The 16,824-nt window shown below is 42.4% G+C and overlaps 1 protein-coding gene across 3 annotated transcripts; it reads right to left on the bottom strand.

Annotated features, from left to right (window-relative positions):
- Positions 1–460: 460 nt before the first annotated feature.
- On the bottom strand, positions 461–16,736 carry taf1 (TAF1 RNA polymerase II, TATA box binding protein (TBP)-associated factor). Of its 3 annotated transcripts, XM_054625640.1 has the most exons (41): positions 16,429–16,736; positions 15,903–16,017; positions 15,642–15,768; positions 15,434–15,550; positions 14,985–15,113; positions 14,521–14,762; positions 14,192–14,407; positions 13,822–14,064; positions 13,511–13,742; positions 13,221–13,328; positions 12,941–13,108; positions 12,512–12,639; positions 12,093–12,200; positions 11,728–11,901; positions 11,426–11,599; positions 11,077–11,181; positions 10,765–10,965; positions 10,541–10,682; positions 9,985–10,115; positions 8,969–9,049; positions 8,722–8,871; positions 8,509–8,628; positions 8,087–8,262; positions 7,765–7,997; positions 7,431–7,638; positions 6,729–6,900; positions 6,317–6,528; positions 6,006–6,114; positions 5,812–5,910; positions 5,530–5,707; positions 5,337–5,404; positions 5,116–5,238; positions 4,904–4,996; positions 4,710–4,794; positions 4,538–4,605; positions 4,082–4,198; positions 3,611–3,718; positions 3,285–3,380; positions 2,655–2,862; positions 2,202–2,373; positions 461–1,248 (listed from the first exon to the last, which is right to left on the bottom strand). In XM_054625640.1, exons 2-41 carry the CDS (start codon positions 16,014–16,016, stop codon positions 1,023–1,025), a joined length of 5,961 nt encoding a protein of 1,986 aa, XP_054481615.1. In that variant the 5' UTR covers position 16,017; positions 16,429–16,736; the 3' UTR covers positions 461–1,022. The 3 variants fall into 3 exon arrangements, with proteins under 3 accessions (XP_054481615.1, XP_054481613.1, XP_054481614.1); XM_054625638.1 differs by lacking the exon at positions 3,611–3,718 and having other exon boundaries at positions 16,429–16,735; XM_054625639.1 differs by lacking the exons at positions 3,285–3,380; positions 3,611–3,718 and having other exon boundaries at positions 16,429–16,734.
- Positions 16,737–16,824: the final 88 nt, after the last annotated feature.

A 16,824-nucleotide genomic window follows, 5' to 3' on the forward strand; every position in this document is an offset into this window, starting at 1 on the left:
TCCAGTGATCCATAAAACTACTTAAAACTGATGAAAACACTATAGATAAGAAATATCTGAATATCTTACCCTTAGAAAAACTGTTTGGGTGTACCCCAAAACAATGATGGCTCCATTCAGTCTTAGTGTCCCGGTGAGAATAATTAATCTGCATTTATGTTCCTAACAAATGAATTGTTTTAGCGTCTGTTTTTATCATTGTAAATATGTTTGGGTTTTGGATGGATAAATTGAAAAAATATTAAATGATAGATTAATCAATAGAAATAATCATTGGTTCGAGTTAAGGCCAGCATGCATAACACCAGGGCTCTGTAGTGGGTTCATCTAAATGAAATGCAGCCACTCCTTACATTACTACGTACACCTATGCTTTTTCCTGTGATGACATGTTAGAATATCTGCAATGATTTCAAACCACAGACTGCATTCAATAAAATCCTGATACCCAACCCAGTCATGTTTTTAGTCTCATCTTTAATCATATCATTGTGGTTTGTTACCTCACCTGCAAACAAATCATCTCTTACAAGTTGCTTTCGTGTTTTAATAAACTAATCTCCCCACTAGTGGCAAATTTCAACATAGAAAGAAAAACATGTTTTTTTCTGATCTCTAACTGCCAAAAATGTCTGTTAACATATGATTAAATGTTTGTTTTTTTCTTAAGAAAGAAATGTCTGTTAACCTTCAGTGTGTTTATTCTATTTTTCAATCAGGAAGTGGGATAGGAAAAGAAGAGTTGCTGAACTACTTATGAGTGTAGGATAAGTCTGAGTTAAAACAGTACAAAACACCTGTACACATACTTCCATGTCAAGAAACATCATGGTACTTGATTCAACGTATAAAAGGCAAACTGAGATTTACAATGTGCTGCGTTTCCCTATATTGGTAGGTACAACAGAGCTTTAAACATTACCATCATTTACAAAATAAGTATGTACAATTTATTTTCTTTTTCCATTTTAAAACTGTGATTATTAACAATGTTGTCTTAATACTGTGGATAACTAGTTTAACTAGTTGTCAGAGTCCATGTCGCTGTCTCCCCCTATAGATCTAAATTCTTCGCTCTCCTCGTCTTCGCTGAGCTGGACCTTGGAGAGAACAGCTGGGCCTCTCCTCCGCGCTTCATCTTCCTCATCTTCTTCCTCTTCTTCGCTGATGCCGTAGTCTTCTCCGTTTCCCATGCTAATGATGGGCTGCAACTGACTCTGACTCCCTGTCTCCTCATAGCTGCCGTAACTGAGACAGAAGAGAAGGAAGTCAAACAGGAAGCCAAGATGTGTTATAATTTATAAACTCAAACCCTGTTTTTTAAACTATTTATGGTTGGCATTTTTAAGCAATAGCCATTCAATATATTTACATTCTATAATTAACTCTCTATATAGTAGATTTATTGTTAGTGGTGGATTCAAATTACCTACCTACACATTTGGGATTCATAGGTAACAATAATTGCAATCCAGCCTCACAGTTTGTTTATCTATCTCATTGATGTCCGCCTCACTGTTTACTCATCACGCTCTTAACGCCTTATTAAAACTCCATCAAGGTACTGCTTATACAATCTGATGATTTCCTACTGCTGGACTTCACATTTAATAAAATCAACTGGTGAAACTTTTGGTGGCTTTTCACAGGAAGCACAATGGAACTGTGTAGCTGCTCATGGAGCGTTTGCTGCAGTATTTAACGGCATTTTCTGGTAGCACCAGGACTGAAATCTTCTTTCAAACTCTCCAACCAGAGTTGGTGATTGTTGGAAAGAGTTGCAAGACTTCTATTTCTTACTGTCGAGTTTGAATGAAGTGTGTTTTACGACGATCAGCGAAGGACCATTACTGTTTCTGTCAATGTCTGGTAGCTTTGAGGAGAGCATATTGATTGTATGTTTTCTAGATAATTACATAATAATAATTGTCCAAATCCATGTTGGTATTAATTATTATATATTCACTTCAAAGCAAAAATGATCAGGTTAAACCGGGTGTCATATTTCCATCACTGTCAATGGAGCTGGAGCCGATAAATAACCGTGACTACTGCAGGGTTACTTCTGGGTATGAATGCTCATTGTAACCTTTCTCACTGGAGACAAAAGCCAGATGTTTGTGGGTGTTCATTGTTTTTGTTTTTTTGTCCAGTGGGTAAGAAGCTTTAAAGAGTATAATTGGCTCCTGGGCCAGTTGTACCTGACGTTGCTGTCTTCCATGTGAGGCTCATCGGGCACTTCCCCCTCATATGACATCATGCTCTCTTCCTGCTCCATGCCCATGCGGGCCGTCTCTTGCGCTCTCCGTGGAGGTGCAGGTCGTACGTCCAATTCTCTGTCAGAGTCGCTTCCACTCTCCGAAAGTTGTATGGCTGGAGGAGACACACAAAGAATCAAGAGCGATGTCACACACACACAACACAAAAGACTAACGATTGATGTTTGCTCATTGTCGGTTATATCACATAGAAAGAACATCAGATTTACACATTTTACAATGTTTTTGCCATTAACTGAATGTTTGCAGCACAATAATGTTGTCATCTTATATTCTACATTCATGCATTCTTCTTAACATCTTCCTGTGTTGATGTGAATTATTTTGCTTATTTTTGATATATATTGCTTTATTCTTATAGGCAGGTGGACTTACAGGAGAACGGGTTGTCGCCCTCCTCTTCGCTGGCGTCGTCCTCTCCGTCAGACATGAGCAGGTCCTGGTACAGCACGCTGGCTTGGGCTGGGCGGTTAGATATTCCATCCTCTTCCTCCTCCTCCTCGTCGTGCATCCCTCTGCGAGGTGGCAGCAACATGTCCTCTTCATCATCGTCGTCCTCTAGGTCTCCGTCTGCATCCTCTGCCTAAAAAAGACAGGACAGACAAATTTGTCAGAGATAAATTAGTAAGAAGTACACAGATACACAAAATTACAAATAAAGAGCAATAAATAAAACAGTACAATTAAATAGTACAAGAGAATGTTTGAGAAGATAAAAGGTGTGAAAAGAAATAGATTTTACAACTGTATCTCCGAAAACATTAAATAAATGCACAATTATTCCCTACTGCAACGCAACCAGGCCATCCAACTAAAATCATGGGAGAATCGTAAGTATGAACTTAAAGTTTGTAAAATTAATATTTAAGGCAACACAATGGCAAGACCTGAAATTGGTCCTGCCATTGTGTTGGCTAGTTGGTATGTTTTAATTTGCTCATAAATGCAAAGCCGCAGTGACCTCATATGAACTAATAATCTTTTTTATAAATCTGTCTTTCTTACAGGAGCAGGAGTTTTGGGTTTCCCATCCTCATCCTCCTCAAAGCCTTCAATGTCCACATCTGACTCTTCCTCCCCGGGTCTTCTGCCGTGGCGACCCTGAGGGGCAGTATGATAAAAGTCTGACATCTCTTGCCAAAAGACGGAGCCAAGAATCAAAATAACTACACTCACTGTATGCTGTAATGTAATCTGAGATGTTCTGGTGTGAGGAACAAATTTAACTTGAGCAGTTTCAACGAAAGCCTGTAATCTAGCTGGATGCTCTGCGGGTAGTTTGAGGAGAGGTGGCATGTGGTTGCGAGCCTTATATCTGTCTCTCTCCGTACCTGCCCCCCTCTCTTCTCTGGAGCAACCACTAGAGGTCCCTCAGAGAAAAGGCTGCTGGTCTCTCTAGGCAGACTCCCTGAGGCCCCGCTGTCAAACAGATCAGCCGGCTGGCCAACGCCACACAGAGCGGCACACACAAAGGGAGAGACAGGACAAGACGGCAGGAACGAAGGAGAAAAAACAGGGAGGGGGAAAAGAGACACTACGGTGAAGAAACTAGATTATAAGGATGAAAGGTGAAAGTCTGGAAAGGAGAGTTAGTGCAGAGAACGAGTGAACAAATATACGGGCTAGGAGAACTACAAGGAGTGGACCGGAGAATACAGCACAAAGAAAAGTAAAGACTACCTGAAGTGGCACTTTATACAAAGCTGGAGGCCTTAAGTCTTTTGACGATGTAGTAAGATACCCCGGAAATCAACCATTTACCAAGCTAGTAAAACAAAAATTGACCCTGGCAGCTCTCCTACCTGTGGTGTGTATGGCCCAGGAGTCATCGGGTCCAGACTCTCAAAGTCTGCTGCATCTAGAGCCGCTTCTTTAGCAGTAGAGATGTCCTTCTCCAACTGGGTCAAGTGCTCATCATACTGGAGGCACAAAAACAGGCAACTGAAACAATTGGCAGCAATTTCATAAAAGATGTACAGTATTAATTATTTTACAAGTACAACACTGTGTTTTATGATTCTACAGTATGCCACTATTGAATATAATTTAACTATTTTGTACAATAATAATAATAGGATGTGTGTGAAAAACAGGAGGGTAAACTATTCATTAGATGGAGAAGGTTTATGAAAAAAGTACATTTTTAAAAATCCTTTTACATCTGACGATATGCTAACTCACTGCATAAATACTCACTAATGTGACCTTTCCCCCTGCCATTAAAAAAGTGAAAAGTAAAAGACAAAGACTCAACATACCTCTGCCAAGGTTTGCTTGCACACATTGACAATATCCAGGGCCGTCTTGGTGTAAGGACTTTCTGCGCCTGTGGAGGAAAGCAGAGATGTGTGTAATTGGTGCTTCAAACCACATCTTAACTAAACCAGACAAATCTCGAAGGTCACATAACGGCGATGTTAACACAATTACCATTGTACTTGATACTGTTGGCATGGACGAGACTGACGTCTGACAGGAACGAATCTCGGTTCTGGTATTTGTGTTTGGAGATGTTCTGTTGAACCACAAAATAAAAACACACATAAGAGGCTCAGTTTCTGTTAAATTTATTTCTATTGCTGATATTCAAAATATAAAATGAGTATCTTTTGTATGACTCTCACCTTGCGGATGTTCTCCAGATCCATGGGGCATACAATCACCTTGTAATAATCGGGCACAAACTTTTTGTTGACAGGATGGTGAAACGGCCATGACTAAAGTGAAGGGAGGAGTTAAGGGATGAGTTCATTACATTTTTCTGCATGTGAACTGATCAGGGCTCTCATATTTATCAGGGTAAAAAAAAAAGAAAAGAGACGCAGGTGGGACTCACATCGGGAACTACCATCATTTTCTGGGTCACAATGTTGTCGAGGATGAAGGAGAAGGCCACCTGATCATCATCATCCAGCAACGGGTTGATGGCTTTCTCCAGCCTCACCAGCCTGTCTTCCTTCTGCACACACACAAACAGAGGTTTAATGGTTAATGAGAAAATTTGCAAAAGGGCAGGAGGATGATTTAATGAGACAAAATATTTACTTTAACACTCACCTCTTTCAGTTTAGCATCGCACAGGTCCAGCATGGACTGTGCTACCTGTGTTATTGGATGTTTTGCCCCTGGTGCAACAAAAACAGAGAGCCACCTTATAACACTTTGATGTGGGTTTAAATTGAAAGTCTAACTGGAGTAAGACTTAAGTCTGTTTTCAAGAGAGGAGGTTAAACACATTCTTATAATTTACCATTGTAGGTGGCGCTGTTCTTGACGATAACTTCCACTGCTTCACGGAACTCGTCCCTTGATGGGTATATTCGCTTACGTACGTTCTCCCTCAGCGTCTGCAGGTCCATGGGCCGTGTGATGATCTTATAGTAGTCCTTCACAACCTTGGCATTCACTGGAGTGTGGAATGGATATGTCTACATAGAAAGAGGCAGAAGTAAAAAAAATGGGACTGTACAGCAGTAAAGAAGGAGTCTGGAAAAAAAGAAATGTTGTTGAGGTGGATGCCTGCAGAGCGTACGTTGGGGTGATCCCGCATGTCATTGATGACGCTCTCCAGCACGGAGGACAAGGTCACCATGGGGTCAGTGCGCCTGCGGTGGATGGCCTTGTGTGGTTTCTGTGAATGTTACGAAACAAAAAACGGTGTGAAAAAGCAGCTAAAGGGACTCTCAGTTCAAAATGTATAAAGATGAGCTGTGGAACGTTGCGTACGCTGAGGTAGTCGCAGTGCACCGCGTTGCCCACGCGTCTCTTCTTCTTTGGTGGCAGCTGTTGCTTGGGGAACTTGAGCACTAAAGATTTTCTGCGGACCTCATCAGCACTGTTGGAGAAAATAAATGTTAGGAACTGCAGGGGGTAAAGGCTACAGACCATTCTTTTATCAGCGCGTCTCTAGCTGCCCTTCGAGCTATATTTAAAAAATATTGCGGTAATTTATAACTGGAAGAATTTTGCAGAACATGCAAAAATTAGCTGCAACTCTTTTCAGTGGTATGAGGGTGAGGAAGAGGACAGTCACTTACCTCTCAATGAGCTGTTTGCCCAGCACGATCTTGGTGCCCTCCACCTTGATCAGTTCCTCGTTGTCGTTGTGGATGACGGTCTTCTCCAGCTCCTCCTCCTGCTCCTCTGTCATAGCAACTGGGTTAGAAGGTGGGGCGTTGGTCTGATAGTACAGCGGGCAGAACTTGTTGGTTCTCATGTGTCCAATGGCTCCACACGCTCCGCACTTTAACTAGGGAAAAGAGGCAAACATTAAGGAACACGACTAATAATCTTCCTGTGATATATGAAAGTATTTCTGAAAAAGCAATGTGCAAATACACACATTGTCTACACCAATGGAAAACCACTGGTTTGCATTTAGCTGGGTAACAAATATCTGGGTGAGGAAAAGGAAAGTAAAAGAGAGAAGTAATAAATCGGTTAACTTACTTTCACCTTGAGGTCTGGTCTCTCCTTCACCTTCTTGGCCTTCTTCTCTGGGGGTCCCTTGATCTTGTCTTTCTCTTGGTTTCTCTTTAGCCTCCTCAGCTGCTCCTGAATACGCCGGCGCTCCTTCCTCATCTCTTCTCTGTGCTGCTCATCGAAGAGGGCAAACTTTCGTCTGCGACCACAAAGATACACATTACTGGCTGTTTTACATTCACTGGTTCAGTTGTGATGATGGCATGGGCCTAATTAAGTGTCATTTCTACGATATAAGCTTTTAGGCTTTACCCTTAATGAGCTCCCTTTGTTTCCACTACAGACGTTAAGGCAACATTAGGCCGACATGCTGGTTAACTGTATGACTTGAAAAAAATATAAGACATAATGAAAATGTATGCTTTCAAATGTATGTTGTTTGCAGCTGCATCAAAGCTATTTGCATACAAATAATGAAAGTTTTGGTGGAAGTTGCAGAGCTGTCATGTACGCACATTATCATTGCTTCCTTTCTATTAATTAGACACTGCTCAATAAAGAGCAGACTTTTCAAAATAGTTATTTGAAATACGACATCATAACACCAAGCTATACATATGTGATTAATCTTAGCCTGACATGGTTATTGAACATTATGATTGGTTACTCCTGAGTATCAAATATACACTGTAAGATATGAAAGGACACAATTTGATGAGTGAGACCCACATGAATTCTTCATCCTTGGTGGTTCGGATCCTTGTGTAGGCGTCGATGACGGAAGCCTTGCGTACTGTCTCGCATCGGACATATTCCTTGCCGTCCTCATCCCTGAAGGTGCGATAGATCTTGAGGCGCCGCCCTGTGGCCGCTGAGTTTAGGCTGGTGACGGAGGACGTGTCATCGTCCTTGTGGGAGCCGGTGGATAGGGAGCTGGCTGTAGAGCGAAGGGAAGTAACGTTTATAGTTAGAGACAAAAAACATTTTGCAACCTCACAAAGCTAATGCAGATATGTCCTCAGTGCACCTTAAAGATATCTGACTTTCAGAAACACGGACTCACACAAGCCTTTGCGCCGCTCCTTGCGTCCCTTATGGTCCCGATCACTGTCCTCGCCCATCAGCATCCGGTGCAGCTCTTTCCTCTCCTGCTCCTCCCTCTCTCGGGAGAGCTGCGAGCTGGTCTTCTTGTTCTGCAGCATGTTCTCAATGTTCTTCCCCATCTCCTCAAAGTCACTGTCCTCCGCCGAGCTGCTGTCTGTGTCCGTGGAGAGCACCTCTGTCGACTCTAAGACTCTGTGACGAGGAACCAACAAGGAGAGGGACTCAAGTTGTGCTCAGACAGAATCCTGAATAACACATATAACCCTAAATAAGAGTCTTACTTGTTCTGCAGGTCAAATATCCTCTGGCACTCTTCCTTGTAGCGCTCCTGGTGTTCCGCAACGGAGAAACGAGAGCCTCTGGCAAACTTGCTCATGGGTCCCTCGCCTGAACGCGCCTGCTCCGTGGACATGGTTCTAACCACGTCAATCACCTCCCATCGTGAGAGCTTCTTGATCTAAAACACATACAGTCATGCAATGACTTTAACAAGGCTGAAAGATAAGCTTAAAAAGAAACACCCTAAACATTGCAGAGTTTTCGCAGGTTTTAAAATATAAGAGCATAGACAACTTTAGATATCCACTGCTGTGGTAAACAAAATGGTTATTGTATAGATCGTCTAATTAGGGGACGATATCTTTAAACACTAGGCTGTCCTACAACAGATTTAGGTACATGTTGCATATAAACATGGTCTTACCTCTTCCTCTGGAACACCAAACTTGCGCAGCAGCTGCTTGGCATTTTTCAGTGAGAGCCTCCTCAGGTCAGCGTCCGTCCCCGTCACTGTCTTCTTGGCAGGCTGTGGCTCTTTGTCATCCTGAAAAAACACACAGGATCAAAGTTTTAACCCTCTATATTTACCCAATGCAGGATATGGGTTGGCAATTTTTTTTGCTTAAGATAGTCAGACCTTCTGTTGAGTGGGCTTGTTGGGCACTTTGACGTAGGAGAAACCCTCTCCACAGCCTGTAGGATCAGCCACGCCTGTAACCTCCAACAGGCATTTCCCCTTCATGGCAGAAATGAAGGCTCTTGTTGTGTTCCAAGGAGCTGTCCGCACCTAAGATGTGTTACACAGGATAAGCATGGTATGAATCTAAAAAGTTTTGTTAATCGCAAATCATAAGCACCTAACTTGATTATGAGGAAGCACATACCTCATCGTCAATCTTCATTTGAAAGTCCTCTTCATTCTCCTCCTCTGGAGCAAAGAAGGACTTCTCACCATATCCAGCATCCTAAAGGTGTATGATGACTTGTTAGTCAAGCCATGCCACAACAATCACGTGTGTTAAGGGGATAGATTGGATGTTTTGAAGTGGGGTTGTATGAGCTACTTATCCATAGTCAGTGTGTTAACTACAGTAGATGGCTGTCTGCACACCCTTCAGTTTGGAAAAGCAGACAGAAATACGAGCTGTACTGCTGCAAAATGCATTTCAGCAACTGAAAAGTATTAAGTGTACGCTACATTTAGAATAGTTTGTTTGTCTTAGTGTGACTTCAGTTGATTCACTAAAGTCACACAATAACAGAAACAAACTAACTGACCGAGGCAGCGATAGATCAGCAACTCCTGTGTTCTGCAAGACAAAATAACTGTGTAAGAGTCTGGTGGCTTTGAAGAGAGCATTGAGAGAGGCTTTGGTTCCCTGTCGGAAAGGGCTGTCTGACAGAGAAAGAAAAACATGAAAATATTTTAAATAAAGTGTTAAAACTGGTATTGTTTTTTTTTTGACTGGGCTTTTTTTTGAGTGGTTAAATGCTGCCCCCGCCCACAGCAGTACATTGCTCTGCTTGCGTGCTGGTAATCTAGTCTGTAGTCAGTTTTTTTCAACCTGTAGGTAATACAAAAACTATGCATAAGTACCTGATACAACACCACTACGGGCGACTGTGGCTCATAAAGTAATCATAAGATCGGCGGTTTGATCTCCGGCTCTTCTAGCCCATGTCTATGTGCCCTTGAGCGAGATGCTTAACCCAAAATCGCTCCCGATAGCTGTGCCATGTGTGTGAATGTGTGAATGCAATGTACGGTAAAAGCGCTTCGAGTGGTCGGAAGACCAGAAAGGCGCTATACAAGTACAAGTCCATTCACCATTTTACCACTTCAAATGATCCGAACTACCCCTTTAACCTTCTGGAGTTATTTAGAGGCAGACACTGTTACCTTGAGTCTCTGCTCTGCCACCAGCATGCTATAGTAAGCGCAGCACTGCTCCGGAGACACCATGGCCCTGATCTCCTCCTCTGTTGGCAACCTGAAGTCAGGCTTCAGAACCCACCAGTTAGAGTCCATACCTGGAATGAAGACAAGAAACTGTTAGATTTTTCTCTCGTATCTGTAACCTCTTGAACACAGCAGGCGGTATCATAAGCACGACACATGTCCTTTTCAGACTTTCCATTATAGGTATGTGTATGTTAGACATTGTAGAAAACCATGACTTGCTGATTGTAAGTACTAAGTATTTGTACCCTGTGTCCTTATACTGTCCTTTAACTACATCTTACCTTTAGAGACAATTCCATAGCTGGTGTTAAAAGCTCTTTTCCTGCCCAAATTCCTGTCTGTCAATTAAAGGCACACACACTCCTTTGCTCATGAACAGTACATCTGTATAACCTCAACATTGCCCTGATATAAACACACTGGGTTAGTCCAACAAATGATCATGATCCCTGAATGGGGGGGCGTACAGGGATAATGAATGAGCTTGGTCTACCTGTACGCTTGAAGTCAGCACAGAGTTTTAGTCGTTTCCTGATGCTGCTCTCAGAGTGTGAGGGAAATGCTTTCTTTATATCCTCCATGCGGATCCTCCGGGGCCGGTCCTTGCTCTTCCAGAACAAGCGGTAAATGAACACCTAGGGAACACGGATGTCACAGCTCAGCATTTGCAACAAAAGCGGCTCACGTTTCTGGGAGAGTCCAGATTCATAAATGTACCTGTAGGAAGTCTCTGATGTGAGTATTGGCTCGTTTGGAGTTGGGCCCTGGAACCTCGAATAAGGGGCACTCCTGACCAACAACAAATATGTCCACGATCTCTCTAATGTAGTAGCCGTGTCGAGTTCGTAGAACCAAGAAATCAGTCTCTGGCATCTTGTGCAGATAGATTGGAGCACGGAAGAGGTTGTTTTCAAATGCCTACAAGAAAAAGGACATACCATTATATTGTTTGGCATGATAACAAGATAAGTGATGCTTCATATATTTTCACTATCTGAATACTGATGATTTGACTGGGAAGGTGCTGACCGGGAGCAGCTGTCCAGGATGAAGAGAACCCAGGAAAGGGGATGTGTGGCAGTATACGGTCTCTCCATATTTACAGTCGGGGGCTCCAGGATCCTTTCCAGGTTTCTGAAGGAGAAACCAACAACGCATAATGTTTTTAACAACTACTATCTAGCAGAAAGAAGAAGAAAATGTGGAGTCTGCCATTTTTATTAAGTTTAATTACATCATCTTAAATTAACACAATAATGAAACCCCAAACAATTCTGCAAACTGAAATGAATAAGAGAAGCAAAATTACACCTATATGTATACATGTCTTTGCTAACAATATGCAAAGCCACAAGTGGAAAAACAAAGGCTGACTCACCCTTTTGTAGTAGTTTTTGATCTTAGTGGCCAAGCCAACTTGCATGATGAGAGGGGGGTTTTCTTCACTGTACTCTGCCAGGATCAGATCTCCATCTTTACCCGTCAAGTCCTGTGGGGTTCGCATGAAGAACATGTCTCCTCCTCCTGACGCCTGCCGCTCCTGCTCTCGCATCTATACAACAACAAAAAATGATCAATATATGCACTCGACAATTCACCAATGTGCAAAAATTGCAAAACACTAAAAAGATTATCTGAATGTTCATAGAGTTGTAATGCTTGTTTGGAACAGGGCTCCACCTTGGCCTTCTTCTTAATGTGTTTGAGCAGCGGCTGGACAGCATGGGGACCCGGCTGAGCTAAAGACCCGAATGAGTACTTCTTCAGAGTCGATCGATGAAACTGCCGCAATTTCATGGGACCCATGTGAGTGGGAAAGAAGGGCTGCCTCAGCTCCAGGGCCGGGATGGAGTGCTGTTAAAGAGACAAAATGCACTAAATCAAATTATAAATTTCTACATTTCAGCTCTGTTGAGTTAATTTCACAGGTTGTGAGTCTACTTTATGATTCTGTTATGATATTCAGCATAAAATACAATTTAAAGCATATCCATGTTTCCCACATTCAGTGGGCTTTACCTTTATTTTAGTGTGCTGCAGCTTACCTGAATGATGTTGCCACCGAACGTCCCCCTCAGGCCCTGCTGTTTAGGATAGTAGAACTCATCATTGGAGAGGTTCCACGGGTCCTTCACTTCAGGCTGCGACATGTTCTGAGTTGAGAGAAACCACATTGTCAACTAAAAGTAATGTCCTTTAAACCTTTCTCTATTTTAATAACTGCAATGTTAGAAGACCATTATCCTAACCGCCTACAAAAAAATGGCACCTAAGAAGAAATTTCTATCCTCAGGTGTAAAAATTCTGTCACTTTTATTTCATAATTTCATCCTTAATAATGTAGCCCTGATCTTCCATATTTTAACATTTTCTGTTTCAAATGACTCACATCTACTCTGTAAATCAGACCTTGTGATCTTGTATTTCATAATTCACATTTGCCTGCCCTGGAGAGGCAGCATACCTGCTGTGGCTCATCTTTTATCACCCCAGTCTTCCCCAGCAGGATGCGGCTCTTTTTGATTGCAGTTTCCTTCTTATTCTCTTTTGACGGGGAGTGGGAAGTCATCTCCTCCTTTTCATTCGGGATTTCTACAAGAGACAGCAGTTTGTCAGCATAAGCAGACTATCTGCCTCAGTGCACTGACAACATTGTATTCTGGTTTACAGGATTTACTTACAATGCTGAGTTAAGATGATAAATGTGTGAAACATGTATGCATAAAACAGATGGTTTTTGTTCTCCTCGTAATTGTGATAACTCAGCTTTCAAAACATTGACACATTTGCAAACTTTAGAAAGGTCATTTCTGTATATTTTACATCAGGATGTTAATTTTGGAAAAACAAAAGGTGATTATGAAGCCTTATCAGATGGGAATTCTGAATATACCTAGAATGATATTTTCATCATTGGGATCCAGTGTGAGAACCGGTGGAGCGAGCAAGCGATCCATCTCCTGGTCGTCCCAGATAATGTTATCTTCCCAGCGTCCATACACTAACTCCTCGCTGTCAATTGGGAAAATGGAGAACCAGGGAGAGTCATCTTCTTGAAAGGCTGCGGAGGAACAAGAACAAACGAGGACAATGGAGAAAATGATTGGTTAGCCTGAGATAAAAAAAGGTCTGATGAATCTATTATTTGTATTGTGACCTAAATATGAACTCACATTGATTATCATGGCTGTTTTTTTCCCGCTTAGAGCCAGATATTGACGAAACTTTGGGCATTGGTGGAGGCGTAGGTGGCACCAACTGAGAATTACTTCTTGAAAGACCTGTAAAATAAAATATACTATTATATTTCTTTTACACACATGTAGTAATACAGCGTTTGAGTTTTGCGGCTACAGTGTCTTTCAAGTTTTGTTAACACCACCTGGGTATAGTCTGCCATTTGCTTCACACACACAAAAAAACCATTACAAGAGTTTCTCCTGTATTTTTCCTGGTGTCTTACCCTGCTGTGCATTGTAAGCATTGGCATTGCGGGTCATGCTAGAGGGCAGCCATCCTGCCAGGCTGGCCCGCTGAGTCTTTGTGCCCTTGTGTTTTACGTCCTCCCCATTCCAGATAATATCGTCCTCCCATTTCAGCTGCGTGACCATCAGGAAGAGCTCATTCTCGAGGGCTGATCGTTCCTTATCTCCATCATCACTGTCAGCATTGTCGTCGCCGCCCCGCCTCAGAAACTAGAAATATATCATACACAATATAAGTAACACAATCAGTATAATCTTTATGTTCAGGCTACAGATATCCACTGCATACCTCATGAGCACGATGTGTTATTTCTTCAGGCATGTCCTGCTGCTGAGGCTTACTGCTCTGCTCTTCTTTCAGCCTGAAGCCGTAGTTGAAGTTGCTTCCATCCTCAGAGACGCCTAGCATGTCGTACCAGAGCTGGGCTGGACCATATCTCCATTCTGCTACTTTAGGTCGAGTCTCTGCCTCCTTGTCCCCGTCGCCACAAGTTTGTGAGAACTTGGATTCTACTGGAGCCATCATAGTTATCTGTGCGGTGGCAAAGAAAAGCATGTTCAGTGTTGGATACAATGACCAATCGCCAGGGTACTACCAGCTGACATTGGTGCATACAATAATATATAATAATAATACCCTGCAACACTGGGACATTTACCTCATCATCAGAGAGACACTGCTCTGGGGGAGGAGGTGGTGCATACTCATACAGCCATCCAGACTTCTTCTCCTGGCTTTGCTCTGTTGGCTCTCCTTCTGGAGGAGGTGTCCCGGGCTGAGGGTCGCGGTGCTTCCGCTTCTTCTTCCTGCGGGCACTCCTCCAAACTGATGGCATGTTCTTACCAGGACCGAATAGCCGCAAGAATCTAAGCACCTGGTAGAACATCCGACAGACAGCGGGTCTCAGTTAAAAAAATGATTATAAAATAAACCTTTAGGATGTGTAATAATGAATCTTAGTAGACAGTGGCTGTAAAGACTCTTTACCCTTCCAGGCCTGAACTCTGGGAAGAGCTCTGTAACACCTGGCAGTGCTTTGGCAGCATCCTTCTGCATGATGCCAGCAAGAGGGAGGGTGAGACTGTCCGGGGGGCCTCCAGACCCCAAGCCCTGGCAGGGACGGTCAGTTTCTGACTCAGAGTCTGAGGAGCTGCTGAAGTCAACCTTATCAGCCGTAGAGGATGGCGCGATGATGGAGGGCAGGATGATGCCATCACCCTCTTCCCCCACTGTGAGGAGAGACAGGGACAGGTCACAGCAGCATCAGAGACAATCAAAGTTAATTTTAGATATTTGAGATAAAAAAAAATATTTGAACCTAATCTGAACTGGTATTGAGTTAACTATATGATCAAGTTCAGTATATTTTCTAAAACTCACAATAACATGATGAACTACCCTTAGCAAATTCACTATGACAACACCATCATTATGAGTAAACGTGTCCTTACCAGTTGTGCTCTGAGAGGAAGGTTCCTCTTTCTTAGCAGCTGTAGGAAGACTTGGGGGTGGCGGAGGAGGCATAAGCTTGGTATCAATATCCTCGCAGTCAGCATCATAGTCATCTTCATCATCATCATCTAAGATAAAATAATTTGAAAAAGTTCAAAAATATTTATCACTTAACAGTCCAACAACAATTTTAAATACTTTGTAGGGTTGAATGAAAATTGTGGTAAAAGCTATATGGTGGACAAAGTAACCTTAAGTGAAAAGAGGGTTAGTCTTTTTGTAGAATTTGGGTTTCATTCTTTTTTTAGAGAAAATACTTCTATTTATCAAAAAATTAGGTCCATTTTAAACATCTTAAGAAAAAATTAAGGAAAGAAATAAAGTTAGACGTGCAATTTTTACTTGAGTCTGACAACGATACCACTCTAAGGCGCTGTTAGTTGATCACCTGTTTTCCTGCTGGGCTGCAAAGACCCCATGGCCTGACGGTACTTCTTTGTCTCATCCTCAGCAACCTCACTGATGTCAGAATAATCAACTGCATCTTCGGTACTTTTAACCCAACCTGGAAGAGGAGAAATGTTGCAAATGTCATTCCACCCTGTTCCTGGCTTTATTAATGATAAAAAAAAGTTCATTTTTAAAGTTAAACCAACCATCTGCGTCCACATTAGCAGTCTCTCTGCTATCATCTTCATCATCCTCATCATCATCGGCAGTGATCTCTGTAATAAGTGAGCCCAGTCCAAGTGTACCCAAACCAGCCAAATGCTTTTTGGACTCCTGGGTGAAATGATATATATATATATTTTCCGCGTTAATTTAATCATCTTAGTTTAAATGAATGATATGCATGATGATACTACGCTAATTATACTCTTAAATTTGAAGTAGGAAATCATCTTTGAAACACCCACATTGTCCAGCACACTGTCGTCCTCCAGCTGTCCATCTTCGTTGATGTTTCCAAAGAGGAAGCCAGTCAGAGAGAAAGGGCGATCCTGATCCTCGTCACTGTCCGAGTCCGACATCCTAAATGGATAACATTTACAGTGACTTGCAACTTTAGTGTAGATCATTCACAGTAGCTTTCATTTGATACAAGAGAGATGCATATCTGTTAACTGATATGGACATGCATTTGTAAACATACGTCCTCAAAATGTGCAATAGGTGTGCTGTGAAGTTGCAAACACAAATGCCCAAGTGTTTTCTTTTCAGTAGGCGTCTGCCTATTTTAAAACTGGTGGGACGATGCGACAACACAATGATTTAAAAAACAACAGTAAGCTGCAGCTTGGTTTCAGACTCACCTGATGTTATCCACAACGCTGTTACACTAAAGTGACGCTACAACGTTAGCTAACTGCGTCCGTCCACGTTAGACATCTCGCTAGCAATATGATGAAAACAAGATATTGGAAATGCCAAAGATGCACTTACCTTTCGTTAGCTAACTTCAGATTTGGTCAAATGTATTTCGGCCAGCTTGCTGTGTCTGCTGATAGCTAGAAGCTAACCTGCTACAGGTCAGTTCAACCAGGCAGAGTATAGCTGAGTGAGCTAGCTAATGTTAGCTAGACAAAATAACATATCTTTGTAACGACCATTTCTACATATGCCCGTATCACCATTGTGAGGTCAAAGGAAAAATCACAAAAAATACTTTTAATTCAGACTTTACACAGTCGGTAGAAACTTTTGTTTGTATTTGCGTATCAGGCGCCGCAGTATGCTGCAGCCTCCGCCAGCTAAGCTAGCTAGCGTTAGCTATTTACTGAGCGGAAACTCCAGGTCACCCGGATGGACAGCGTGAGGCGTTCAGGCACCCCCTGTAGC

This window comes from Anoplopoma fimbria, chromosome 24 (assembly GCF_027596085.1).
Source record: "Anoplopoma fimbria isolate UVic2021 breed Golden Eagle Sablefish chromosome 24, Afim_UVic_2022, whole genome shotgun sequence".
In the NCBI taxonomy this organism is placed as follows: domain Eukaryota; kingdom Metazoa; phylum Chordata; class Actinopteri; order Perciformes; family Anoplopomatidae; genus Anoplopoma; species Anoplopoma fimbria.

Coding starts and splice junctions, on each gene's coding strand:
- taf1 (XM_054625640.1), bottom strand. CDS start 16,016: ATGTCGGACTCGGACAGTGACGAGGATCAGGATCGCCCTTTCTCTCTG. Junction 15,551..15,641: donor TGCTAATGTGGACGCAGATG/GTTGGTTTAACT, acceptor CTCCTCTTCCAG/GTTGGGTTAAAAGTACCGAA. Junction 10,116..10,540: donor TGCTGACTTCAAGCGTACAG/GTAGACCAAGCT, acceptor TCTTCATTCCAG/GTATGGACTCTAACTGGTGG.